This window comes from Lissotriton helveticus, chromosome 7, assembly GCF_964261635.1.
Source record: "Lissotriton helveticus chromosome 7, aLisHel1.1, whole genome shotgun sequence".
NCBI classification, from domain to species: domain Eukaryota; kingdom Metazoa; phylum Chordata; class Amphibia; order Caudata; family Salamandridae; genus Lissotriton; species Lissotriton helveticus.
The window spans coordinates 44,334,593-44,362,109 of record NC_136068.1 but is presented as its reverse complement, the minus strand read 5'-3'; the positions used below and the strand labels follow the sequence as shown (position 1 = coordinate 44,362,109).

Below are 27,517 nucleotides of genomic sequence, written 5' to 3'. Positions count from 1 at the left end.
GGTACCCCTACAGTATTCATGGCAGAGGGGGCACCTGCCCTTGGGTACCCCTACAGTGTTCATGGCAGAGGGGGCACCTGCCCTTGGGTACCCCTACAGTGTTCATTGCAGAGGGGGCACCTGCCCGTGGGTACCCCTACAGTATTCATGGCAGAGGGGGCACCTGCCCTTGGGTACCCCTACAGTGTTCATGGCAGAGGGGCACCTGCCCGTGGGTACCCCTACAGTATTCATGGCAGAGGGGGCACCTGCCCTTGGGTACCCCTACAGTATTCATGGCAGAGGGGGCACCTGCCCTTGGGTACCCCTACAGTGTTCATGGCAGAGGGGCACCTGCCCGTGGGTACCCCTACAGTGTTCATGGCAGAGGGGGCACCTGCCCTCGGGTACCCCTACAGTGTTCATGGCAGAGGAGGCACCTGCCCTCGGGTACCCCTACAGTATTCATGGCAGAGGTGGCACCTGCCCTCGGGTACCCCTACAGTGTTCATGGCAGAGGGGCACCTGCCCTCGGGTACCCCTACAGTGTTCATGGCAGAGGGGGCACCTGCCCTCGGGTACCCCTACAGTGTTCATGGCAGAGGGGCACCTGCCCTTGGGTACCCCTACAGTGTTCATGGCAGAGGGGCACCTGCCCTTGGGTACCCCTACAGTGTTCATGGCAGAGGGGCACCTGCCCTCGGGTACCCCTACAGTGTTCATGGCAGAGGGGGCACCTGCCCTCGGGTACCCCTACAGTGTTCATGGCAGAGGGGGACCTGCCCTCGGGTACCCCTACAGTGTTCATGGCAGAGGGGGCACCTGCCCTTGGGTACCCCTACAGTGTTCATTGCAGAGGGGGCATCTGCCCTTGGGTACCCCTACAGTGTTCATGGCAGAGGGGCACCTGCCCGTGGGTACCCCTACAGTGTTCATGGCAGAGGGGGCACCTGCCCTTGGGTACCCCTACAGTGTTCATTGCAGAGGGGGCATCTGCCCTTGGGTACCCCTACAGTGTTCATGGCAGAGGGGGCACCTGCCCGTGGGTACCCCTACAGTGTTCATGGCAGAGGGGGCACCTGCCCGTGGGTACCCCTACAGTATTCATTGCAGAGGGGCACCTGCCCTTGGGTACCCCTACAGTGTTCATGGCAGAGGGGGTACCTGCCCTTGGGTACCCCTACAGTGTTCATGGCAGAGGGGGCACCTGCCCGTGGGTACCCCTACAGTATTCATTGCAGAGGGGCACCTGCCCTTGGGTACCCCTACAGTGTTCATGGCAGAGGGGGTACCTGCCCTTGGGTACCCCTACAGTGTTCATGGCAGAGGGGGTACCTGCCCTTGGGTACCCCTACAGTGTTCATGGCAGAGGGGGCACCTGCCCTCGGGTACCCCTACAGTATTCATGGCAGAGGGGGCACCTGCCCTCGGGTACCCCTACAGTGTTCATGGCAGAGGGGCACCTGCCCTCGGGTACCCCTACAGTGTTCATGGCAGAGGGGGCACCTGCCCTCGGGTACCCCTACAGTGTTCATGGCAGAGGGGCACCTGCCCTTGGGTACCCCTACAGTGTTCATGGCAGAGGGGCACCTGCCCTTGGGTACCCCTACAGTGTTCATGGCAGAGGGGGCACCTGCCCTCGGGTACCCCTACAGTGTTCATGGCAGAGGGGGACCTGCCCTCGGGTACCCCTACAGTGTTCATGGCAGAGGGGGCACCTGCCCTTGGGTACCCCTACAGTGTTCATTGCAGAGGGGGCATCTGCCCTTGGGTACCCCTACAGTGTTCATGGCAGAGGGGCACCTGCCCGTGGGTACCCCTACAGTGTTCATGGCAGAGGGGGCACCTGCCCTTGGGTACCCCTACAGTGTTCATTGCAGAGGGGGCATCTGCCCTTGGGTACCCCTACAGTGTTCATGGCAGAGGGGGCACCTGCCCGTGGGTACCCCTACAGTGTTCATGGCAGAGGGGGCACCTGCCCGTGGGTACCCCTACAGTATTCATTGCAGAGGGGCACCTGCCCTTGGGTACCCCTACAGTGTTCATGGCAGAGGGGGTACCTGCCCTTGGGTACCCCTACAGTGTTCATGGCAGAGGGGGCACCTGCCCGTGGGTACCCCTACAGTATTCATTGCAGAGGGGCACCTGCCCTTGGGTACCCCTACAGTGTTCATGGCAGAGGGGGTACCTGCCCTTGGGTACCCCTACAGTGTTCATGGCAGAGGGGGTACCTGCCCTTGGGTACCCCTACAGTGTTCATGGCAGAGGGGGCACCTGCCCTCGGGTACCCCTACAGTGTTCATTGCAGAGGGGCACCTGCCCTTGGGTACCCCTACAGTGTTCATGGCAGAGGGGGCACCTGCCCTCGGGTACCCCTACAGTGTTCATTGCAGAGGGGCACCTGCCCTTGGGTACCCCTACAGTGTTCATGGCAGAGGGGGCACCTGCCCGTGGGTACCCCTACAGTATTCATTGCAGAGGGGCACCTGCCCTTGGGTACCCCTACAGTGTTCATGGCAGAGGGGGCACCTGCCCTTGGGTACCCCTACAGTATTCATTGCAGAGGGGCACCTGCCCTTGGGTACCCCTACAGTATTCATTGCAGAGGGGCACCTGCCCTCGGGTACCCCTACAGTATTCATGGCAGAGGGGGCACCTGCCCTTGGGTACCCCTACAGTGTTCATGGCAGAGGGGCACCTGCCCTTGGGTACCCCTACAGTGTTCATGGCAGAGGGGCACCTGCCCGTGGGTACCCCTACAGTGTTCATTGCAGAGGGGGCACCTGCCCGTGGGTACCCCTACAGTGTTCATTGCAGAGGGGGTACCAGCCCCACAGGTACCCCTACAGTGTTCATGGCAGAGGGGGCACCTGCCCTTGGGTACCCCTGCAGTGTTCATGGCAGAGGGGCACCTGCCCGTGGGTACCCCTACAGTGTTCATGGCAGAGGGGGCACCTGCCCTTGGGTACCCCTACAGTATTCATGGCAGAGGGGGCACCTGCCCGTGGGTACCCCTACAGTATTCATGGCAGAGGGGGCACCTGCCCTTGGGTACCCCTACAGTATTCATGGCAGAGGGGGCACCTGCCCTCGGGTACCCCTACAGTATTCATGGCAGAGGGGGCACCTGCCCTTGGGTACCCCTACAGTGTTCATGGCAGAGGGGCACCTGCCCGTGGGTACCCCTACAGTATTCATGGCAGAGGGGGCACCTGCCCTTGGGTACCTCTACAGTGTTCATGGCAGAGGGGCACCTGCCCTTGGGTACCCCTACAGTGTTCATTGCAGAGGGGGCACCTGCCCGTGGGTACCCCTACAGTATTCATGGCAGAGGGGGCACCTGCCCTTGGGTACCCCTACAGTGTTCATGGCAGAGGGGCACCTGCCCTTGGGTACCCCTACAGTGTTCATTGCAGAGGGGGCACCTGCCCGTGGGTACCCCTACAGTATTCATGGCAGAGGGGGCACCTGCCCTTGGGTACCCCTACAGTGTTCATGGCAGAGGGGGCACCTGCCCTCGGGTACCCCTACAGTATTCATGGCAGAGGGGGCACCTGCCCTTGGGTACCCCTACAGTGTTCATGGCAGAGGGGGCACCTGCCCTCGGGTACCCCTACAGTATTCATGGCAGAGGGGGCACCTGCCCTTGGGTACCCCTACAGTGTTCATGGCAGAGGGGGCACCTGCCCTCGGGTACCCCTACAGTATTCATGGCAGAGGGGGCACCTGCCCTTGGGTACCCCTACAGTGTTCATGGCAGAGGGGGCACCTGCCCTCGGGTACCCCTACAGTATTCATGGCAGAGGGGGCACCTGCCCTTGGGTACCCCTACAGTGTTCATGGCAGAGGGGCACCTGCCCTCGGGTACCCCTACAGTGTTCATGGCAGAGGGGCACCTGCCCTTGGGTACCCCTACAGTGTTCATGGCAGAGGGGGCACCTGCCCTTGGGTACCCCTACAGTATTCATGGCAGAGGGGGCACCTGCCCTTGGGTACCCCTACAGTGTTCATGGCAGAGGGGGCACCTGCCCTCGGGTACCCCTACAGTATTCATGGCAGAGGGGCACCTGCCCTTGGGTACCCCTACAGTGTTCATGGCAGAGGGGGGCCTGCCCTTGGGTACCCCTACAGTGTTCATGGCAGAGGGGGACCTGCCCTTGGGTACCCCTACAGTGTTCATGGCAGAGGGGGGGGCTCTCCCTTGGGTACTCCTACAGTGGGCATGACAGAGGGGGCACCTGCCCCACAGGTACCCCTACAGTGTTCATGGCAGAGGTAGGGGGGTGGCGTCTGCCTCTCAGGTACCCTTGCAGTGCTTCTGGTCGAGGGAGTACCTTTTATCCCTGTATATGCACCTCTGCTACCCATAGTACACTGACGGGCATTGGACCCTGGCACGGCAGCCTTGACCCTCCCTTCCCTGTCCTCATAGATGCCGTCTGGAAGCACCTGATCTTCGGAGACAACCTGGCCTCCCTTATGTCGCTGGGACAGGTGCGAGGAAAAGAGACCGAGGGGCAGCAGGACTGGCAAGGGTAGAATGAGGCGTGAACGAAGAATGAAAGAGGGGTGACCTGGAAATGAAGGCAGATATGAGCGGGGGCCATGATAGATCCAATGATTCTCCCTCCGCGTGACGCTGACTTCCTGTCAGTCCAAGGTTTGTCAGTTGCACGACTGCCACGTGCCCCCCTGACGCCCATGACTCCTCTTCCGGTTGGCACTTGTAGCCAGTGGCACTTTGCTTCAGGAGCCTGTAGCTCGGATTGGGTGCTCTGAGTGAGGACTTCCTAGGCCCAGGTTCAGAGTAGGGTGATCAACCGTCAGTAAATTTCACGGACCGTCCGTTATTTTAGTATGATGTCTGTAAGGCGTCTGTTTACTGATACCTTATTTTTTTATTTTTCTATTTAATGCATTTTTATATAGCGCTGACTTTACCCGAAGGTGTCAGAGCGCTGTACAATGGAACCAGTTACGTTACATGAGAGAAATGTTACAAAATAGAACGTTACAAAAATAGCAGGACACAGTATCAAACACAGCAGGCAAGAGGAGGTAGGGAAAAAACATAGAAGGCAAGAACACAATATCAAACACAGCAAGCAAGGAATGTACAAAATTTTTTACAAATTTACAATGACTAACGAACTTCTTGGTGGGGTCTGAGAATGAAGGAATTAGTTTTGAAAGTGTCTTTGGAATAGAAGAGATTTGAGGTCAGCTTTGAAGATCCGGGTGGAGGTGGTGGCATGGAGCAATGGAGGAAGCAAGTTCCAGATATCTTGCAGACATCATACTAAAATCACATTGGAAAATGTCATTAAAGGTATGCTGTTTCTCTGCGAGAGGCCCCATGAGTTTAAAAGTTTTCACTAGGGGCCTCTCGTACTTATCTTTTAACCCGTTTGTTGCTTCGAACCTTCTGCGCCAGTGCTGAACGTTCGAAGAAACGGGTGCGGCCGCGTTGGCCAACGGACATGCGCAGCGCTGCCAACGTAGTGCTCGCGACGACCGTTGGCCGACGGCAGCACTCAAGGGGTTAAACAGAAGAGGCTGCCTACATCGGCCCCTCCCCTACCTCCCAAAGACTGTGGAGTGGCGGTTGTCATTCTGAGACTGCAGCTGATTAGCACTTATAGAATGACAATGGGCCCTATTGTAGTGACAGCATGTGGTGTGCCTTCTCCTGCATCAGACTAGGGCAAGGCATTCTGCTTTTGTCTTGGCACCATGCTGAAGAAAATAAAAATAAAATAACTAAAGCGTTTTCACTGTACATTTAAAAGTAAGATTTAAACATACAAATAAAAAAATACTATGTAATGTTTATTGTTACATTAGCATAATCTTGATTGCAGAAAGGGCCTGATGTCGCTTTGCAAAGCTGCACGCATACTGAATAACTGTGAAGTGCACGATTGTCTCAACCTTCTATAAACTTATTTTGACTTGTACTTATTTTGGTTGTCTATTTACTTACTCATATATTATTGTGCGACCTCCTCTGATATGTCTGTAAAACGTAAGTTTTTTCCCAATTTTGTTCCTGAATTTTGACATTCTGTCCTGAATTTTTGTCCTGAACTTTTACACTGACCGTCCTGAATTTGCACCCATGCCAGTAGGTCTCTGTTAGAATCGGAGGTCTCTGGTTGGCACAGGTATGCAATTGTGACAAGCAGGGACCCTCTCCTCTAGTCAGGGCAAGGGAACTACTCCGTAAGAATAACCACTGCTCACCCTCTAGGTTGCGTAGCGCTAGCAGACAAGGCTAATCCTCCGGGCGCTAAGTTAGTTAAGCATTTATGATCACGAACAGTAATATCAAAGACCCACCACAAACGGACACCAGTCGTAAGATTTGTATAAAAAATACGTAGACTTTATGTAAAAATATACTTCATATGCAGGATTACTTTACAAGACCATATAACGTTTAGCGAATGAGGCCACAAGATTTAAATAGGCAAAAGTTCTTTAGTGTTCTTGTCAGCAAGGTACGCTGGGGGTCGATACGTGCTTCGCGCTGGTGAAGCAACCCGTTGGTAAGTGAGAGACGACAGGGAAAACAAATGTTGCGGACCCTGGATCCGATGTGAACTCGGGATCAAATTCAAGTGTACCTTGTTGCGGCTGTCTGAGGCGTTTCAGGCGCGGCCACTGGTGAGGGCGGACCCGGGATGGGGCCTGCGGTTCTCCGAGGAATTATCCGGCTCGAAACCCCCTCGAGGTGCAAGGCGGGTGAGCGGGACGATGTGGAGAGGTGCGAGCGATCCGGGGTCTAGTGCAGCTCACGGGGAGAGGCGCCGATCAGGCCTGCGGGGCGTACTTCTTCTTAGTATGCGGGAGATGCGCGGTGAACTCTTCTCAGTACGCGTTGCAGGGTCGTACCTGTGGATCTGTGGGGGCGTTGCGTTCCCGGGCAGGCAGGTGCAGCATGGGGCCTCCGGTACGGGACGTACTAGAGGCTCACTTGAGGTGCGGCAAGGACCTTGGTATGCAGGAGGGCAAAGCGGGGCGGCCGGGTACGTATCGACGTACAGACCGTCCGGGGCTTTCAGATGCGCTCCGTGCAGATTCCGGCGGGAGAGGGTGAGAGGCGCACAACGTGCTCTGTGGCAGGCGAGGTGACAGGAGAGCGGGCGGCCCGGCACAGCGTGGAGAGAGCGACTTGAACTTGAGCGGGGTTCTCAGCGGGCAGGGGCAGCCAGGCTCCGGGCTGTCACGACCTTAGGAGGGGCGAGGGCACCAGAGTCACGACTCCGGCGAGGGAAGAGAACACAAGGGCCCAGCAGCAGACGGGCACAGGCAGAATTTAACCCACTGGTTCTGGGGCTCAGGTCAGGGGGCAAGCTCGGTATCAAGCCCTTGGAGATTGTTTCAGACACCAGTCTTCAAAGTCCTTTCTGGTCTTTTCCTCTCTGTTCTTAGCAAGGCACCAACTGCAGGCAGTCCCCCAGGTCAGGGACAGGTTTCCTCCTTCAGCTTCTCCTGGTCCTTCTAGTCGGACAGAGGTTTGTCGTGGTCAAAACAGGATCTAATGTCTAGGAGCGGGGCTCCTACTTTTATACAGCGTTTCCTTTGTCTTTGCAGGCCAGGGGGCCTGAGCCTAGTTCAACCCAGTTTTGTAGCACTTTGTTGACAGGAATCTGCCATCTTCTTTCAGGGTGCAGGGCAGGGACAGCAGACGCTCCACAGGAGGTGTAGCCAGCATTGTGGTGGCAGAGCACATCCCTATTCAGAGTCAAGGGCCACTCCTCCCACCTATCCTGGTGTAATCTCTCTATTCACCACCTGGTAGCCCAGACTGTCCCCTGGAATTCCCCAGCCCTGTCACTCACACAAACCAGACAGCAGATACACATCCTGGCAGAGGTGGGCTGAAATAGTCAGGTGAGCAAATGCTAACTTTCTAAAAGCTTGTTATAACTTGAAAAAGATTTAAAAAAAACATTGACACTAAGTAAAGTGTCGAGGGTGATCATAATAAATTGATCTTTTCCCTCTCAATAAGCTTGTGGAGATTTTGTGGTTCGGGCAATTTGTGTTACATATTCTATAAAGGGTCTAGCCCCCACCACGTGTTTATGGACCTATCCCCTTTTGTTCATAGAATCTAGGGCGGGTTGCTACTCTCGAGGGATTACAGGACTTCAAGGAGTCCAAGAAATACCATACATGTATTTGAACGGAGGGACTGCAAGTCTCCACTTAGAATGGCAGAAAAGGACACATTGTCCTTGAGTGAGACCCACATCCAAAACCTAATAGCTTCATCTCCTTTTTCCGCAGTGTCGCTGAGCACTGGTGCTAAACAGCAGAACGAAACGGACAAGCTAATTCGATTGCGTAAAAAACACGTCAGAACTGAGTTGCACGGGCACTTCCTCCCGAGGCACCTTAAGGGTGGTACAATCCCTTGGGGCCTTCAGGTCAAGAACATCCCGGTTATTTTCAGGGCCGGACTGGGAGCCAAAACCAGCCCTGGCAAAGTGCTCGGACGCCCCCTCCCCACTCGGGGGCATTGGAGGTGCCGCCGAGCTCTTTGCCGGGGCCGGTTTTCGGCTGATTTTGTTACAGGGCCGTTTTTGCAGCTATGCTGCAAAAACGGCCCTTCTAACAAAAACGGCTCCTAGGGGCCCAAAACCGGCCCCCGCCCTTGCGGCCCACCGGGGAATTGCCCGGTGCCCGCAACGGCCAGTCCGGGCCTGGTTATTTTTACGGAAGATCTAGAGTATCGTAAGGGCTTCAGTTACATAAACACCAAGTGTAGCCGTGATTTGATGGTTCACACCATCGAAACGGCACAAAGATTGTGCAAAAAAAAGGCAGAAGAAATAGAGGAATTAACTAAGGCTATAGAGACCAGCCAGGTGGTCACAGATGCTAAGTCGCTTTTAGATAAGATCGAAAAAGATGTTCAGTCCTTTAGGGACAACACTATTAACGATAAGAACAACAGGTACGAACGTGACATAAAGGCATTTAAAATCGAGCAGGTATATCCTTTTCTGCGTGAGGATTATTAATCACAATCTGACTCTCGCCAAGCCTTGTCAACTTATCAAGGCAGGTCTAGGAATCGATTCACTACTTTTTCCAGTACATCTTCCTCTGATTCCTCGGGATCAGACAATAGGAACCAAAAGAAAGGGGTGACTTTTTTAGAGAAGGGCAAACAAGTAAAACCCAGGTACAAGGTACCATGGGATATGCGAACCAGGAGCAGCAACAACAAACCGTAGGAAGATCTACAACGGTTGTTAATTTGTCCTCAAGAGCACTATCTATTGAGGAGGAAACAGTACTTAATCTTGGCTTGAAATTCGTGCCAAGTAAGAATACCGACTATACTAAACTCAAATTAGAGGCGATACAGTTTTGCCTCAAAATAAGATTGAAGGCATTTTTTGCAAATAATCCACCTACTGAGAGTACGGAAACAACAGGCCTCAGAAACAAGTCAAAATGTGTTCCTTATACCAACATCCCTAAACAGGTGCTGGCATTTGAGCAGGTACTGCTTTCCTCTATCAATAAGATGGAGAAAAGCAAGAGCTTCACCCACCAGAACATGAGTAAGAAGCAACGAGAGACAATTGGTTTGCTTAAAAATGACCCATCTATCGTCATCAAACAAGCAGATAAGGGCGGGGCAGTAGTCATCTGGCCCCGCCCGATGTATCAGGTAGAAGGTGAGAAACAAGTAAAGAACACCACTTGGTATCGCCCATTATCGGAGGATCCAACTAAAGACATTCAGGCACAAATTGCCAAAGTTTTAGAATATGGCAAAGAGAATGGCTTCTTGGGAAACAAGGAATACGACTACCTTCTTAAGAAATGTCCCAGGACTCCGGTCCTGTAGCTTCTTCCGAAGATCCACAAGAGCATGCAAGAGCCCCCTGGCCGCCCCATCGTTTCGGGGTGCGACTCATGTCTAGAGCCGATCGCACCGTATGTGGACTTTTTCTTAAAACCTTTTTTGAGTCAGGTTAAGTCATATTTGCGAGATACGACTGATTTTTTGTTAAAGTTGAAGGAACCAGCTTTGATGTACAGTCTCAAATCATGGTGACGATGGACTTCACGTCGCTATATACTCAAATTCCCCAAGAAGAGGCTTTACAAGTGATGGAGATTTATCTTGACCAGAGAGAAAGACCACATCGGCTCCCCACTGCCTTTATCTTAGAATTGGCGGAAATAGCACTTAGGAAAAACTATTTCACCTTCAATGGTGAGTTCTACATGCAAGTGAAGGGGACTGCCATGGAGTGTCCTTATGCCCCAGAAATGGCGATTCTCTTCATGGCACAATACGAACAGAAGTTTGTGGAAGCTAACAACCCATTCAGAGATCGAATTTTACAGTGGTATCGTTACATTGAAGACGTCTGGCTCCTTTGGCAGGGGAGCCAGGCGGAGCTAATGTCTTTCCATGGGTGGCTCAATGCAAGACACATGGACATCAAATTCTCAATAGAAAACAGCACTAGCCGCATGACGTTTTTGGATGTTGAAGTGAGATGTGAGGAAGGACGATTGGTCACATCGCTCCAAAAAAAGGCGACTGATAGGAACACCATTCTGCACCACAGAAGCGCCCATCCACACAATCTAAAGGCCAATCTGCCCTATGGGCAATTGCTTAGAATTAGGCGTAATTGTTCGGATGTGGCTGATTATGAAAGACATGCAAGATCTTTTTGTCATGACATGCAAGACAGGGGCTACCCTAAGAAGCTCCTTAAGCACTCATTCAAACGTGCTAGATATACGCCAAGAGAATGCTTGCTGCCGCTGAAGCAATGCCCACCGATGAACAAAATGGTGTGTGTCACAACGTTCTGTCCCGACACCCACAAGTTGCGCCAAGCTGTCTTAAAGAATTGGCATCTATTAGAAGGTTTGAATTGTCCATTTCCTAAAACTATCTTTGCTTACAGAAAAAATCGAAGTATTGGCGAACAATTGATTAGAGCTGATATTACCATTCCAAAACCTAAAAGTGACCTTTTGTCACAATGGAACCTAAAGCCCGTGGAGGTCATCACAGGTGCGGCAATTGTGTTGCTTGTTCTACCACAATTGAGGGCAATGAATTTGTCCATCAGGGCACTAAGTGGAGACATACAGAATTCTCCAACTGCAAAACGAAAAATGTTGTTAACGGAATACTTTGCCCGTGCCCACTAATTTACATAGGCAAGACCAGCCAACAAGTCAACCAAAGAATCAGCCAGCATCGATCACGCATAAAAAAAAAATAATAATGACAGCTCCGCTGGTTGAACACTTCTGTGATAAAGGCTATAATGAACATGAATTTAAATGGTCAGTGTTATTCACTGCACATTCTATGACAAAATGCACCGACATTGAGCGTGCCTTACTACAGAAAGAGGCTTATCTCATTTTGAAATACAATAGCACTCAAACAGGTCTTAACAGCTTGTCCGAGATAGCCCACATATAATTGACACAGACACATAGTATAGCGGACTGGCATCTGTTAGACATCCCTGGCCTTAATCTGTAGCCTTATGTCCTCTTTCCATTAATATATCTTGCGTATAAAAAACAAGCGTGGCCACTGCCTGGCAGGTAGATATATGCAATCTTAAAAATGGGTGCAGTGTCACCTACATACTCCCCACATGCTCTGTTATGAAGTTTGTTTAGGGTGCATACAACAGATGATTACAATAATGACCCTTATTGTGCTCGCCGTACTTGTGACATATATGCGATCTAAATCAGCATTCAAATGAATTGGCCGGTTTCAACATTAGTTTTTTATACGAGTTGCCAATAAAGTTTTGATGTTTTTTACCTCAAACCCAGCGCGTAACTAAAATAGTTACAAAATAGGTTTCATACAGCTATTCTTTGAAAATGACACTTTATATGCGCTTCACATAATAAATATAATTTTCTTGTTGCGCAAGTTTGAGGACACTACAAGTCCCATCACGCCCTCTTTTGGAGGTGGGCTTTAAATACAGGAAGTGCCTGCGCGGCCATTTCTTGTGAGAAAACTTTGATCGCACCAGTGGCGTGCTGTTATTTTCGAGCAGGTAGTTGCCAGGACATGCTTTTGGTCCATTTAACGCTCAGAATCTGTTTGAATGCTCAGACTTTTAGCTACAAGCGCTCACACTCGTTTTTTCGTTTTTTTGCTAACACAGAACGGCCAATTGAGAGCACATTTTCAAAAACTTTCAAAAATTTAAAAGGGAACAAAAATACATCATTATGGTAGGCGAAATGACTCCTGCCCATTCTGGTATTTTAATAATGCATGCACTATGCGACTACTGTAATTATCAGCCCTACCACTAAAACAATTTTCACTATTGTTTTAGGAGCTTATCTGCATGGTCGTAGACTACATATAATACGCCTGTTGGCGGCAGTCGACAATATCAAGGTATGTTTCGAGTAGTACTGGGTTACCCTTTAGTAATGAAACCACGAGCTGGTTTGATTTACTAATGTACAAAAACTTCTCAAAATTTTTTGTAGGTAGTCCTGCCTGGCCACGTTTAAAATAATTGGTTTGAAACCCTTTTACGCCTTAATGCCCTGCTCTACTTACTAACAAGTTTGGTATGTAGCAGTTTTCTTTCTCAGCCCATTGCCTTAAAAGAAGTTTGGTTTTGAGAAGTGATGAGTAAAATATTTTCTTTGCATCTTGTAGATACAAAGAATAAAACAGCCCTGATGAGAGATCAGCGACATTGTGCCTGATCTCGAAACGCGTCGGCACTTTCATAGGGTGGAATAAAATGTCATCTCCACGATACTAGGACCGGCTGGTCCAGTATTGATTTGTTTAAGAGCCATTCATTTGCTTATAATTCCCCCTTGGATTGTTTTTTTCTATATTTTTCTCATTTTTTGAATGTAATGTTTGGTCTAATGTTGTTTGTGATGTATTCTTAGTTTTTTGTAATGTTTGATGCAAGAAATTTTCTTTTTGGTACTGTGTAAAGAATTTGTTTTTCATGTATGTACAAAGTATTTATAGCCGTGTAAATATTTAATGTATTGTTCGTTTTCTGTCATGTAGCTTGTTATAATTTAAAAAAGATTTTTTTTAAAACATTGACACTAAGTAAAGTGTCGAGGGTGATCATAATAAATTGATCTTTTCCCTCTCTATAAGCTTGTGGAGATTTTGTGGTTCGGGCAACTTGTGTTACATATTTTATAAAGGGTCTAGCCCCCACCACGTGTTTATGGACCTATCCCCTTTTGTTCATAGAACTTTCTAAAAGTAGCATTTGCAAACACAGGATATTAAAATAAACTTTACTAAAAGAAGTATTTTATTATTATGAGTTCAGGCATACTAAACTTGACGTTCTACCGTGTTCCCTGAGCCTGCTGGGATTATAGAGTGTAATAATTCCAGCAGCCCATTCTGGCCTATGAGAACAGGTAGCCTTACAATAGTGAAAAACGAAAAGGGCTATAATTCACTATTAGGACATGCCACAAACATCAGGGCTTGTCCTACCTTAGGCTTACAATGCACCCTGCCCGTGGGCCTACCATAGGGGTGACTAATATGAAGGTAAGGGGATGTTTAGGGACCGGCAAGTGGGTGCACTTGCACAGTCAGCATGACAGTACCAGACTGCACGCAGATTCTGCAATGGCAGACCTTAGATACATCTTACGAGGCCGCTTCTGTGGGTGGCGCAACCAGAGCTGCAGGCCCACTAGCAGCATTTGTATTTAGAAGCCCTGGCACTCCTGGTGCACTTTACTGGGGACTGACAGTAAACCAAATAAGCCAATCATGGAAGTCAATTATATATACACTTTTCATCTGGAGCACTTGCACTGTGGCACTGGTTGGCAGTGGCACAGTGCACTGAGCAGCTAACACCAGCAAATACATCTGAGGCACATCAGCAAAAAGTGGAAGGGAGACTCACGCCAAGGTGCCAGGTCTAACAGTCACCCTAGTTCAGAGTAGTGTTGGCTATCAGCTAGAAGAGGCTGGAGAGGGCCTCTGGAGCTATGAACCTCTAGCAGGGTTGGTGGGGACCCCCCCTCCCACGGTTCTCTGCGGTACTTACTCAGGACCCGCAGGTAGGTGCCGCAGGAGCTGCGGGACTTGCCCCCTCTGGGCATGGACACCTTGCAGACGTAGAGGCCGGAGTCTCCCTTCTCCACCGCGCTGATGGTCAGGTTGGCAGAGCCCATCCCTGGCAGCGAGTAGAACTTGTCCTCCGGATTCCTGCTGGTGGTGACATTGGTGACCACAGACTCGTTCCTGGCCGCCTGGGTGATCTTCTTCCAGGTCACTATGACGCCAGCCTTCTCCGGAGCGTAGTTGCACTTGAGTGTGGCGCTTTCTCCCTCCAGGCACTGCAGGGAAGTGGGCACCCACTCAACCGAGAGGTTGGTGCCCTTGTGGCCTGCAAGGGGAGAGCATAGGGTGAGAAGAGCACAACTGTGGTAAAGGGGGTACAGGGGTAACAGTAACACTGCTACCTTATGCACATACACCTATGCTATCTCATATCATTATGCTAGTTCTTTACTCTTTGCGCTCACTTCTCGCCAATAGTGGCACACTATATATACGCTGTTTGTTTAACTTGCACATTTCTCGTACACACCATTGTAACGCTTTATTTTTGTGCTTAGGCACTGGTATCTATTTGCATCTTATATGTAATTCGTGTACTTTGAAGTCCTTATGTAATGTAACTGGTTCTAATGTAAAGCGATCAGACACCTTCGGGTAAAGTCAAGAGTGCCGAAGCACCACGCACACCCCCTATTCCCCCCCACCCCCCTGCCACGGCAGAATTCTCGGCGCAGGGAAGGGGTTAATGAGTGTTTTGTTGTGTTTTCACCCCTTCTTAGAGCCACTCTGCCTATGGCTGGCAGAATTATACCCCCCCCGAAATCTTTTTCATCCCCCCTCGAAATTTGGCTCTAGTTGCCCGCCTGGTAGGACGTGACTGGCCCGTGCACCACCGTACCCTGGCACTGTTGGTTGTACATGTGCCACTGCCGCCCTCTAGTGGCTGGACGCAGAACACACCCCGGTAAAGAAAAAAGATTAGCAAAGAAAGTGATGTGCAGCGTTCACCTGTGGACAGCTAAATCTTACAAACCATTGTTATTCTTTTATAACTCGCCCTTCGGTTACAAGGGTGTGGCTGCAAAGAGAGGACATTTTAAAACATCCTGGAGCGGGTGCAACTAGAATCAGCAGCTAGCCAGGAATCTACAACTGGCCGGACTTCCTCAGAACATGACTGGGCTGGCAAAGGGGGAGGGGTGATGCTGGGGCTCTGTAAGAGTTAAAAGGAACTTTGGACCTCATTTATGAGGCCTTGCGTCAGTTTTGCACTTCTAATGCGTCACTTTTTGTGACGCATCGGCGGCGTAAAACATGCCCCCTGTTGCGCACTATTTACAAAGTGACGCATCTAAGAAGATGCGTCACTTTGTAAACCAGGGAAGACATGGCTTGGCAGTTCGGGCTGGACTGTTCCCATGAGGCACAGGGTCAGACTGATTTGCATATAGCCATGTCTGAACTGGGGTGGCTGAGTGAACTAAAGAATGGTGATGGATTAAACCCAGATCAGTTGACTGAGGGTGAGTGTTTGATTTGTTCAAACGCTCCGTCCATCATCCCCTTTTGTATCGCTTTGTTCGCCCTAAATTGGCAGGGTATGCTCAGACGTGAGTCCCTTGCTCACTTGGCCACTGGATTCAAGATAGCCTGGCTGATGAGGATTATGAATCCGAAACCGGTCCCAGGATGCTTGTTTCCGATCCAGGGAAGACATGGCTTGGCAGTTCGGGCTGGACTGTTCCCATGAGGCACAGGGTCAGACTGATTCGCATATAGCTATGTCTGAACTGGGGTGGCTGAGTGAGGTAAAGAATGGTGATGGATTAAACCCAGATCAGTTGACTGGGGGTGAGTGTTTGATTTGTTCAAACGCTCCGTCCATCATCCCCTTTTGTATCACTTTGTAAACCCCTGCGCTACATTATACTTGCGTCAGGTATAATGTATGCAGGGGGCGTTCCCCCGCAAAAAACCTCGTAGAAGTGACGCAGTGAAATCTATGAGATTTCACTGCGTCACTTCTAGGATGCCGTTGCGTCAAAATTTTGGCCTGCCTCACAGCGCGTAAGACTGGCGCAGGGCCTTTCACATGGGGCTTGCCTCATGTGAAAGGATACATTGCTGGAGTTGCATCACTTTTGTGACACACTCCAGCAATGCGTGACTTTTGTGCTTACAGATACGCCAGAAATACTGATGTATCTGTAACTCCTTGCGACATGATGCGTCATACATTAAATATGACGCATCAGGTATGTCGCAAGAAGTGCGCACTGAGAAGTGACGCATCACTGCTTTCACGCAGCCATGTGTCATTTCTCATAAATGAGGCCCTTTATTTATACTGACAGCTGACAAAAATCAGACGTACAGGAAGCATTTGAGGTCACATACGGCACGCCTCATTCTTTGAAACTTGATAGGTGTTAAAAAAATACTTTTAAGGGAGGCCATGGTACCCCCTTCTCCCCCAAGAATATTTAGAAAAAGACATCACATGCACGAGAAGGGGGGAGGGCAGTAATATTGGTCAATTCTGGCTAAAATTTAAAAGCAACTTAAGAGTGTGGATTTGTACAATGAGGAAACATCATGACGTCAGTCTTTGAGATGGAGTCACTTTAGGGGACTAACGATTTAAAAGATTGAACTGCTCTGAATGTTGCACTGTTTTCATCTCTCTTTAGAGGTAGTGGAAGGAGTCATTTCAGATTTGAACCTGCTCATTCCCAGAACAATGCAGGAAACGCGCAACCACTTGTAGGAAGCGTCCCTCCCCGGGGTGGGGAAAGGTAGGGGGGGTGTATTGAGAATTTATCCTGAGAGAATACAGAGAGTGTGGACAGGTTCCAGACCCGTGGTCGAAGTAGGCGGGATCGGCAGGGCACGGCGTGCCCCTACTTCTTTCATTTAATAGATTGCGTTGCCCTCATTTTTTTTATTTTAAACACGCGTCCCTGGACGGCAGAAATAGCTAAGACCAATAGATAAGGCTCCGCCGTTCGGGGATGGGCAGGGCGGGCAGAGAAGGAAAAGGACTCGCCACCAGTGCGTCACTTTTTGTGACATACCGGTTATTGCCCTATATTTACCAGGGCAGAAAAAGCAACCCTGCGTGGCTTTTCCTGTTTTATAATATGGCCACTTTACACACAACACTTTGCGTGAAAGGGGCATTCCATGGGTGTGGCTGTGGGTTTTCCCATGCAACACCCATGAACCCAGACACATTCCCAGCTTTATGAGAAATCATAAATCTGGAAATGCGTCTGATTGCTACGCCTCCCCTGGGGAGGCGTAGGGAGGCGCAACGAGAAGAAATGTATTAATTTATCCTTGTTTTCTTTTCATTTTTCTATGCGTGCTGCATTCTGCAGCACTCGTAGAACGAGGAAATCACCTTTAATGATTATTTTGTTCAGTGTTCCCTTCCTGCACATAATCAATCATTGAAACAATTACGTTTTTCAACTTCTAAGTGTGCTAATGCAGCACACATAGAAGTTGAAAAACGGCATTTCAGATTGTTTTTGTTCAGGAAGGTACCCCTTCCTGAACAAAAACATTCTCCCCACGACGCAGGCATCCATACACCATGGTGCAAGGGTGCCTGCGCTGGCACATAGAGTGGTGAGTTATAACGGGGTATACCCTAAGAACTCTCTGACCTGGGTCAGTTAAGTAGATACGATAAAATGGTCAGAGTCTATTGATTCGCAAAAAGCACCCAATGGCTCATATGATTATTGTCATTTGTAAATTATCAACATTCCATCCATGTAGTGCACAACATTTAATTTCAATTTAAACACCTTGTTATCTCGATACTTAGTATCATTCAATAAGTACCAGAAATTATGAAATCAAAATTAAACATTTGAGAGAGAATTGTTTCAATTACTTCATTGAATCAAGCAAGCAATTAAAGGCATAAATATAAATTTAGTACCTAAAAAAACTTTCATGTGTAGAAAAGCATCACAAACATTAGCTCCATTATGACATATCGACGCGCTCACGGTGGTAAGAAAAAGAGGTAGTTAGATGGGATGGGTGTGATTGGGTAAAAGGTGGGGACTGGGTAAAGGTTGTTGTGACCATAAAACAATCACAGTGGTATTCAGTACTGCCTTTACAGTCTTATTAAGATCAGTGGTTCCAAATCGCTCTTTAGCATAGGATCTGTATTACTCCATTAGTTCTTCCTATGGTTAGAGAATAAGTATGGTCTACGTTTCGACCCCCGGTTTAAGGGTTGGTTCGAAGCCTCATGCTGGGGTCTTCTTCAGGACATTAAAGAACAGGAGCGCTTAGTTTAAGGCCGTTCAGTGGCCATTAGAGTTGGACCATCCTCGGTTCCTATGTGGACAAATACTGGGACATCGTGGCTTTCAAATCAGCATATTTAAAATTTCTGCTTCCTAATGTGTCCAATGGAGACCCAGTGCAGGTGCGCGAACAAATCTCGCAGCCCTCGGGGTTCATAAATCCTACTCCGAAGGGTCTGTATCCATCCTCGCTGCCGACCATTTACTGCTCGGCAGCGAGGATGGATACAGACCCTTCGGAGTAGGATTTATGAACCCCGAGGGCTGCGAGATTTGTTCGCGCACCTGCACTGGGTCTCCATTGGACACATTAGGAAGCAGAAATTTTAAATATGCTGATTTGAAAGCCACGATGTCCCAGTATTTGTCCACATAGGAACCGAGGATGGTCCAACTCTAATGGCCACTGAACGGCCTTAAACTAAGCGCTCCTGTTCTTTAATGTCCTGAAGAAGACCCCAGCATGAGGCTTCGAACCAACCCTTAAACCGGGGGTCGAAACGTAGACCATACTTATTCTCTAACCATAGGAAGAACTAATGGAGTAATACAGATCCTATGCTAAAGAGCGATTTGGAACCACTGATCTTAATAAGACTGTAAAGGCAGAACTGAATACCACTGTGATTGTTTTATGGTTACAACAACCTTTACCCAGTCCCCACCTTTTACCCAATCACACCCATCCCATCTAACTACCTCTTTTTCTTACCACCGTGAGCGCGTCGATATGTCATAATGGAGCTAATGTTTGTGATGCTTTTCTACACATGAAAGTTTTTTTAGGTACTTAATTTATATTTATGCCTTTAATTGCTTGTTTGATTCAATGAAGTAATTGAAACAATTCTCTCTCAAATGTTTAATTTTGATTTCATAATTTCTGGTACTTATTGAATGATACTAAGTATCGAGATAACAAGGTGTTTAAATTGAAATTAAATGTTGTGCACTACATGGATGGAATGTTGATAATTTACAAATGACAATAATCATATGAGCTATTGGGTGCTTTTTGCGAATCAATAGACTCTGACCATTTTATCGTATCTACTGCGCTGGCACATGGCAGCAGTTTGTGCGCCAGCGCAGGGGGAAGCACAGAGATGCGACATATTGTTGTAAATATGTTGCATCCCTGTGCTTTGAAAGTGACTCAATGTGGCACAGACAAATGACTTGCGTTCTGCACTGAGTCCCTTTCTTGTAAATCTGCCCCACGGTCTTTTCCCTCTTGCCCAGAGAAGACAAGGACAGTGTCCACTTCTCCTGCTCTGCCGTTGGCAGCTGCCCCCCTCCCCACTTACTCTTCCTCCCTCTCTTTCTGTCTCGCTCCTACTCACTTCAGGAAAACCGTGACTTAAAAGAAAAAGACTTTTCCTGGAAATGTGATCTTTTTGGGACATATTTCTATTCCAAAATGCAGCCTTGGGACAGAGAGAAATAAAAGGTTCAAAATGTGACAAATAACTAAATAAAGTAAGATAGAGTGGTTGCTTGATTGTATTCACACCCAAGCACATTAGCGTCACTTTACAGAGTTTGCCAGTGAAGCACTACTTTTGTTTTCTCGTTTTAGTTTTTTTAACATCATCGTTTTCCCTGGGTGGGGAAGTGCACCATTCCTGGAGGTTCTGTGCAATACATGCTTGATGGGTGGATTGGAAAATAAATTGTGTACTGTGGCTCTGTGTTCAGGGATGTGGTCATTTAAAACCATACTGCTTACAGTGAGGTTAAGCACTGGACATTGAAACAGGTTCGTTCTATAATCATGTCCTTAACTTTTCAGGCACAAATACTCATTGCTTTTTTAATATTAAATGTAAAAGCGTTAAGATAGCCCTGTTGTTCCTGCCTACTTCACTTAATTTTGCATTCCCCTGAGTGTTGCTTTTTCAGGGATGTTGTTACTTTTTTTTTAGGCAGCTTAATACTCTTGTCTAGTGCGTAATTTGAATTTAGTCGCATCCAGGTGTTTAGCGGGGCACAATTGGGTTGTAGTTGAAGGTAGTGTGAGTTTCTCCCGGTGGGGCAGTATGGTGTTCAGTGGGGGAGAGGATGTGGCACTGTAGTCAGAGCTGTCGAATTTGGAACTGGGGAACCAGGGTCAGTCTTAATGACCAGTCCACCAGACCACTCTCCCGAGGGAGCACATTCCTGTGCTATAAATTAGAAGGATCAGAAAGACCTTAGAAGCCCAGGTGTCTTAGCACCAGCAGGTGGACCCTAGCGGTGGCAAGTGAGGGTTAACCTTGAAGGCCTGTCCACCACAATCCATGCAGATGTTACCCTCCAGTCATGCGGGCAGACCTATGAAGCAGCACACCCTAGCGCAACAGTGACTCTGTCATTGAGGTCACAGAACCCTTGAGCAGGGAGGTGCGACCGGCGCAATCACACCAGGAGCTGACTTCGGGTGGGGTGTCATGTTTGCAAGTATATTCTGTTTCTAAAGCACTTGCTGCCTCCTTACTGGCTTCCAGCAATTTTCGGCAACAATAAAAATTTCATGATAAGTCCAGTGATTAATGTTCTCCCTATAAAGAGATGGAGTGTTCTCAAGTGGAAGTTTTGACTGATGGAAAGGTAGCACAGAGGGTTAATGTGCCTGCTGCAAAGAACATGTACCAAGCAGATCACAAAGTGCACATAATGTAAATAGGTCAGTGGGTTACTGCTTTTGTCAGTGAGATCCTTTTGTTACTTGCAGTTTATAAGACAAAATCCTATCATAGAACAGTGAGGTATTAACTGTCATCTAAGAGCCGCATTCAAACTGAAGGGTATGGATTAGAGCGTTATGTTTTTTCCCCTCAGTCTTTGATTATCCTAATGTTGCAAAAAGGGTTCATTTGGATAGAAATCAATTCTGGTTATTGAGGAGAACCCCAACCATAATATTATGTTATAAATTCAGAGTTTGTGTTTCTCCAGACCAATCACTATTAAACTATGCTGCCTACTAGTATGGTTGCCATGTGACTCCAACCCCTTGTAGTGCTTTGTCTTATGTAACATTTCCTATACAGTAATTTACACACGTATGATTGATTGTCTCAGTGTAATGTGTGTGTTATTAAGTTCTCTGACACCCTACACTGGTACGAGTGGCACTGTAGGTCAACTTAAATGCATCTGAGCCAGAGTGTAGTTATGGAGACTTAAGGGACACTGTTAAAGGGTGGTAGTGAGGGAATCAGTGGCCGTGGTAGAGGGAGTCATTGGGCGGCACCAACAAACATTGTCACATAGGGCAGCACCAGCGCTAAAGCCGGCCCTGCCTTTGAGACCAGTCCGCTGCCCTCTTTGGTACCTCCATTGGTCTTGTTTCAGCAGTAGTAGCTGTAACTCACCAGGGATCGGCAATGATGGATTTGCATGCACACGAAATTAAGTTCACAAACATCAGTCTCTCTGCTTCATGCACAAGCACTTTTAACATGTGCTGCCTGCTTTGGGGACTCTGGAATTATGCAGCAATGGAGGACAAAATGATGCTGCAGTGTTGACTAAATTATGCAGCAAAAAAGGGCTGAAGCATAATGCAGTATATTTTCTGATACTTTATTATTTTTAAATTTTTACATATGCTCCCAGTCTGTGCAAAGATTTTGCCTCATTAGTACCAGTGTAACATACAAATGCAGTAGTGAGAAAGGTGATCAGTCAACCTTTGAAAAGGGCTGTCCCCTTTGCAGAAACACAGGTCAGATTTGTTAGTAACTTTTGATCCGTTTGAGCTGCAAACAATTTATTAGTTAAAATCATCAAACTATGCAGCAGATAGCGCATTGTGTGGCAAATATTGCAGAGACATAATTGTATAGAAAACATTTGCAAACTAGGATATTTTGCCATTCATGTTTGAACTGCTCTTGTGGAAAAGGGGAGGAGAAGTGCTGATGACAGAAACTGCATGGCTCGGAGACTAATGTCTTGTGCTTCCACTTTTAAGAGTATTTGGGCCATTATGTGATTGGAAGCATGTCCCACTATGTGAATGTATTTTAATGTCACTAACTCATATTAAACCTTAAATAAACATGTGTATCCATTGGTTGAATTAAATAACGTACTAAGCTGCAACTGGGTAGTGAAATGCCAAATACTAAAAATTTGAATGATTTGCTCTTTCTGCCACACCTCTGACTCCGCCCACTGACCCAATCCTCAGGTTATTCCCGCCCTCTATTTCTCCATCCACAATTCCCCTACTTTTTTCCCCCTACTTCGACCACTGTATATATGAAAATGATCATTGTCATTAACGCCACAACAGGCAGGTAGTTCCTTATCTTAACTGCTTAAAATATACACATTATAATTTTTTAACCAAGGCGGTCAGTGCAATCCAGGGATCTCCCACAATCACTCAGGTTCTGGCGGGAGGTCGGCCGTTCTGGTTTGCATTTGCTCTTCTTTGCCGGCCATGACCAAGGCGCAGACAGACACCGTCTGAGTGTGGCCACAAATTTGGCACATCTTACCTTTGCATATGGCCATGTCTGAACTGGGGTGGCAGAGTGGGCTAAAGAACGGTGATGGATCAAACCCAGATCTCTTGACTGGGTGTGAGTGTTTGATTGGTTCAGATGCTCCGTCCATCACCACCCCCTTTTGTAACATCTTACCAGGGCTCTTTGGATAGAATTTGAGAAGCAAATATTAGAAGCTTCCTGGCATGCTCGAGCCCCGTAGGCCACATAGACCGGTTTAATGAATTGCCTACTCCAGTGGTCAAAGTGGGCGGGATCGGAAGGGCACGGCGGGCCCCTACTTCTTAAAATTTAAGCAATCCGTTCCCCTACTTTTCTGCTAAATGTGTTCCAGGACGGTAGAAATAGCGAAAGCTTGTAGATGAGTTTCGGCCACTCATGGCCGTTCGGGGACGGGCGGGTGGGCATAGAAGGAAAATGACTCTGTCTGGCTTCCTTCTTATTCAGGGAAGACAAGGACAGTGTCCGCTTCCGCGGTGCCGCTGCTCCCATCTCTCTCACTTCTTTTACACTCTCTTCCCTTTATTTGCTCCCCTGTGAAATGGACCCAAAAAAAGAAGAAACCCTTTTGCTGCAAATGTCTGTAATGTATTGAAGACGCTTCTCATAAAGAATTTAGTAGGCTGATGATAATCTGCGGGTACCGGAGTACGAAGACCGATATAGTTCAAACAGGCATAACAGAGTTCTGAAATAGAACATGAAGGGATCCAATAGACTTATTAATTCCAATTTACATAAAAATAGACCTAACAGAGAAGAAATGGTGACATAGCATGCCACAATGTCTTTTTCTGACATTTTTCTATTCCAAAGGGCAGCCTCGGAAAGAGAAAAATGGTTAAAAATAAAAAAAAACTAAATAAAGCAAGTCAGAGTGGGCGCAAAGTGGCCAGATTGGTTTTATTCACAACAAAACACATTAGGACCCCTTTACAGAGTTTGCCAGTGAAGCGCCACTTTTGTTTTGTCGTCTTTCTTTAAACAACAGGGCATATTTACAAAGAGCTGCCCCCCTTCTACTCAGGCCTGGGGGGGGGCCCCAGGCCTGAGTAGAAGGGGGGCAGCTCTTGCCGTACCCCTCTTTTGAAGCATCGGCTCCATCGTGCCTCCTCACCCTCGGACTTGTAGTAGTCAAGCCCACACAGGTTGATGTAATTCAAGATGGTTTATTGTAGTAAGTTACAGGATAAGTTGATAAGATCAGAACAGACCCCACCAGGGGCTGCTCAGCCCACTCTCAACTGAGACTTCTCATCACAGGCTCCCAACATTGCTAAGCGCATCATCACTGCAACATCCCACTGGCTGAGCAGGTAGTGAAAATGGTAGAACATTAGAAGGACAGGATACTACAGGATGCCCTGGACCCCAAAGGTTGGCTCCTCCTTCAGGGCCAGCGGGCCCGTCCTCTGAGCCCCTGTCGGACAGTGACCGCGACAGGGTATAGGACGCACCTCACACCACCCCAGGGGCTGCCCCGACGGGGGTGATTAACATTCACAGTACAGTGCTCTCGTGATTTCTGAAGGATGAAAGTTTGCCTCTCAGGGGTGGGGCAGGGAGGGGGTCGCGCTTTCACTTCTTCTTTCAGAGTCCAGGCACGGGCCTCTGATTTGAAGTCACGGACGGAAGACTGTTACAACACCCCCCCCCCTGCCTTAACACTGGTCTGAAGAGGGTTGCGTGTGGATGGATGTTGGAGTACCCGTACTGGTAAGCAGGCGCGCAACGCCCCGGCTTGGACTCAAGGGGCCTCATTTATGAGGCCTTGCGTGAGTTTTGCGCTTCCGATGTGTCACTTTTTGTGACGCATCGGCGGCGTAAAACTTGCCTCCTGATGCGCACTATTTACGAAGTGACGCATCTAAGCAGATGCGTCACTTTGTAAACCCCTGCGCTACATTATACCTGCGTCAGGTATAACGTATGCAGAGGGGGGCGTTCCCCCGCAAAAAGCCTCGTAATAGTGACGCAGTGAAATCTATGAGATTTCACTGCGTCACTTTTAGGACGCTGTTGCGTCAAAATCTTGCGCCTGCCTCACAGCAGGCGTAAGACTGACGCAGTGCCCTTTCACATGGGGCTTGCCCCATGTGAAAGGAAGCATTGCTGGAGTTGTGGCACTTTTGTGACACACTCCAGCAATGCGTCACTTTTGCGCCTACAGAAACGTCAGAAATACTGACGTATCTGTAACTCCTTGCGACATGATGTGTCATACTGTAAATATGACGCATCAATCATGTCGCAAGGAGAGCGCAGTGAAAAGTGACGCATCGCTGTTTTCACGCAGCGATGCGTCACTTTTCATAAATGAGGCCCCAGGGGCTTCAGCCCCCCCCCCCCCCCGTCGTGTGTGGCAGCCCGGGATGAGACAGCTTACCAGGCACACACACAGCCGCAACCGAGCACTTCACAGATCCTTAAAGACCATTTGCATGTTAATGAGGCATTGTTGTTGTTTCGCCCCTGCTAAGAGCCCCTGCAGCTCCACTCTGCCTTTTGCCTAAAGATTCAAACACCCCCCCCCCCCCGAAATTTTTTCTTAGCCCCCACCGAAATTTGGCTCTAGTTGCGCCTCTGCTGGTAAGTTATTTGGTTTGGAGGAGCACATCTGTTTTGATTTATTTGGTAATTTAACCAATTATTTATCTCCTAAATGTTTTTTGCAGGTGCTAGAGCGCTACACTTGCTGTCAAACCAAGCGATGAGTTCAGAAGCCGCCATTACAAGTATGATAACCTGAATGCACCACTGTGCACTGTTCACGGAGTCGAAAACTCTTAATTTGTAGTAGTACCTGTACTTGGACAGCAAGGGGCGCTGCAAGTCTGCAGTTAAACTAGCAGAGTATTCACCCTGCATTCGCTCATTAAGAATGAGGCATGTGACCTGGGGTTACACACAGATCTCTGCTACGGGTATTTAAATTACACTTATACAGTACTTACTACCCCTGTCGATGCGTCTAACAAAGAGCCCTGAACTGTCGTACTAGAATTCAAACCTGTGGATTGTGAGTTATTCACAGATTTGTGTTAAGGGAATTTAAATTACATTTATATAGCACTTACTACCCCTGTCGAGGCGTCTAACAAAGAGTCCTGAGCTGTGGTACTAGGATTAAAACTTGTGACCTGGGGTACACACAGATCTCTGCTACGGGTATTTAAATTACATTTATACAGTACTTACTACCCCTGTCGATGTGTCTAACAAAGAGCCCTGAACTGTCCTACTAGGATTCATACCTGTGGATTGTGGGTTATTCACAGATCTGTGCTACGGGAATTTAAATTACATTTATATTGCACTTACTACCCTGTAGAGGCCTCTAACAAAGTGTCCTGATCTGTCGTACTAGGATTCAAACTTGTAACCTGGGGTTACACACAGATATCTGCTAAGGGAATTGAAATTACATTTATATAAGACGTGCTAACCCTGTCAAGGCGTCTAACAAAGGTTCCTGAGCTGTCTTACTAGAATGCGAACCTGTCGATTATGGGTTACTCACAGATATCTGCTAGGGGAATTTAAATTACATTTATATAACACTTGCTAACCCTGTCAAGGCGTCTAACAAAGGGTCCTGAGCTGTCGTATTAGAATTCAAACCTGTGGATTATAGGTCACTCATATGCCCTGGTACGGGAACTTAAATTACATTTATATAGCACTTACCACCCCTGTCAAGGCGTCTAACAAAGGGTCGTGGGGCCTGAGCTGCAGTACTAGGATTCAAACCTGTGACCCGGGGTTAGACACAGCTCGACGCACATTTGACATCTACATTTACAAAGCAAGTACCCAATGATAGCATTACTTAAGCATAATAATACAAATCATTTCAATATGTTAATACACATACAAATACATAATTATTTAACAATTCTCTGTCCAAACCCCAGGTAACAAGACTTCCAAAAAAACAACACACAAAAAAAGGAAGACCAAGCATAAAAGCATTGCACAGACTGCTGCAGGTGCACAAACCCACCGAGTTATCTTATTTGAGACACAGATCCCTGCATCAGGTGCGTTAACATGCTGAGCTATCTTACCAGTTGTTCCGTGGGAGTGCTCCCGGCTGCACACCGTCCCCATTAGGAGGAGCAGCAGCAGCCACAGAGAGGCCATGGATGGGCAGGGGGGCATCAGGTTCCTCGCTCGGAAGGGGCGCTCTGGCGTTGCCACGGACGGTCTCTCTGAAGATGTCGGTCTGAAGCAGTCACCCCTGCACTCTCCCTCCTGCACCACCTCGGGGGCAGTTGTGCGCCAGCACGGACCAGCCTACTTTGAATACACGGAGATGCGCCTCGCTGCACAGAGGCCACCTGGGCCTATCCGGGGCCTCTGCTCGGAAAGACGGGGCGAGGTGCTCGTGCCATCTGCCTCGAGATGCACTCCTCCCCCCTTCACCCCCACACACACCCTCCCGTGCTCCAGTGTGTGATTGCACCAGGCCCGACGGAAAACTTCATAATAGCGCCTTGTTTCTGTAGAGTTCTGTAGAGCACTGCGAGTGCTTCAAACAGGGCTTGTTATTTTCAGCCAAGCTAAGCGTGCTCAGTTTATCGACCTTTGAAGGA

The 27,517-nt window shown here is 48.4% G+C and overlaps 1 protein-coding gene across 1 annotated transcript in view; it reads right to left on the bottom strand.

Annotated features, from left to right (window-relative positions):
- The window catches only part of CD79A (CD79a molecule), a 93,543-nt gene extending 66,363 nt beyond the window's left edge, over positions 1-27,180 (bottom strand). Inside the window, exons 1-2 of the mRNA XM_078652919.1 lie at positions 26,990-27,180; positions 14,076-14,417 (exon numbers count right to left, since the gene is read on the bottom strand). Coding sequence (XP_078509045.1) covers positions 14,076-14,417; positions 26,990-27,083 — 436 coding nt within the window. The 5' untranslated portion in view covers positions 27,084-27,180. The remainder of the gene's footprint in view (positions 1-14,075; positions 14,418-26,989) is intronic.
- Positions 27,181-27,517: the final 337 nt, after the last annotated feature.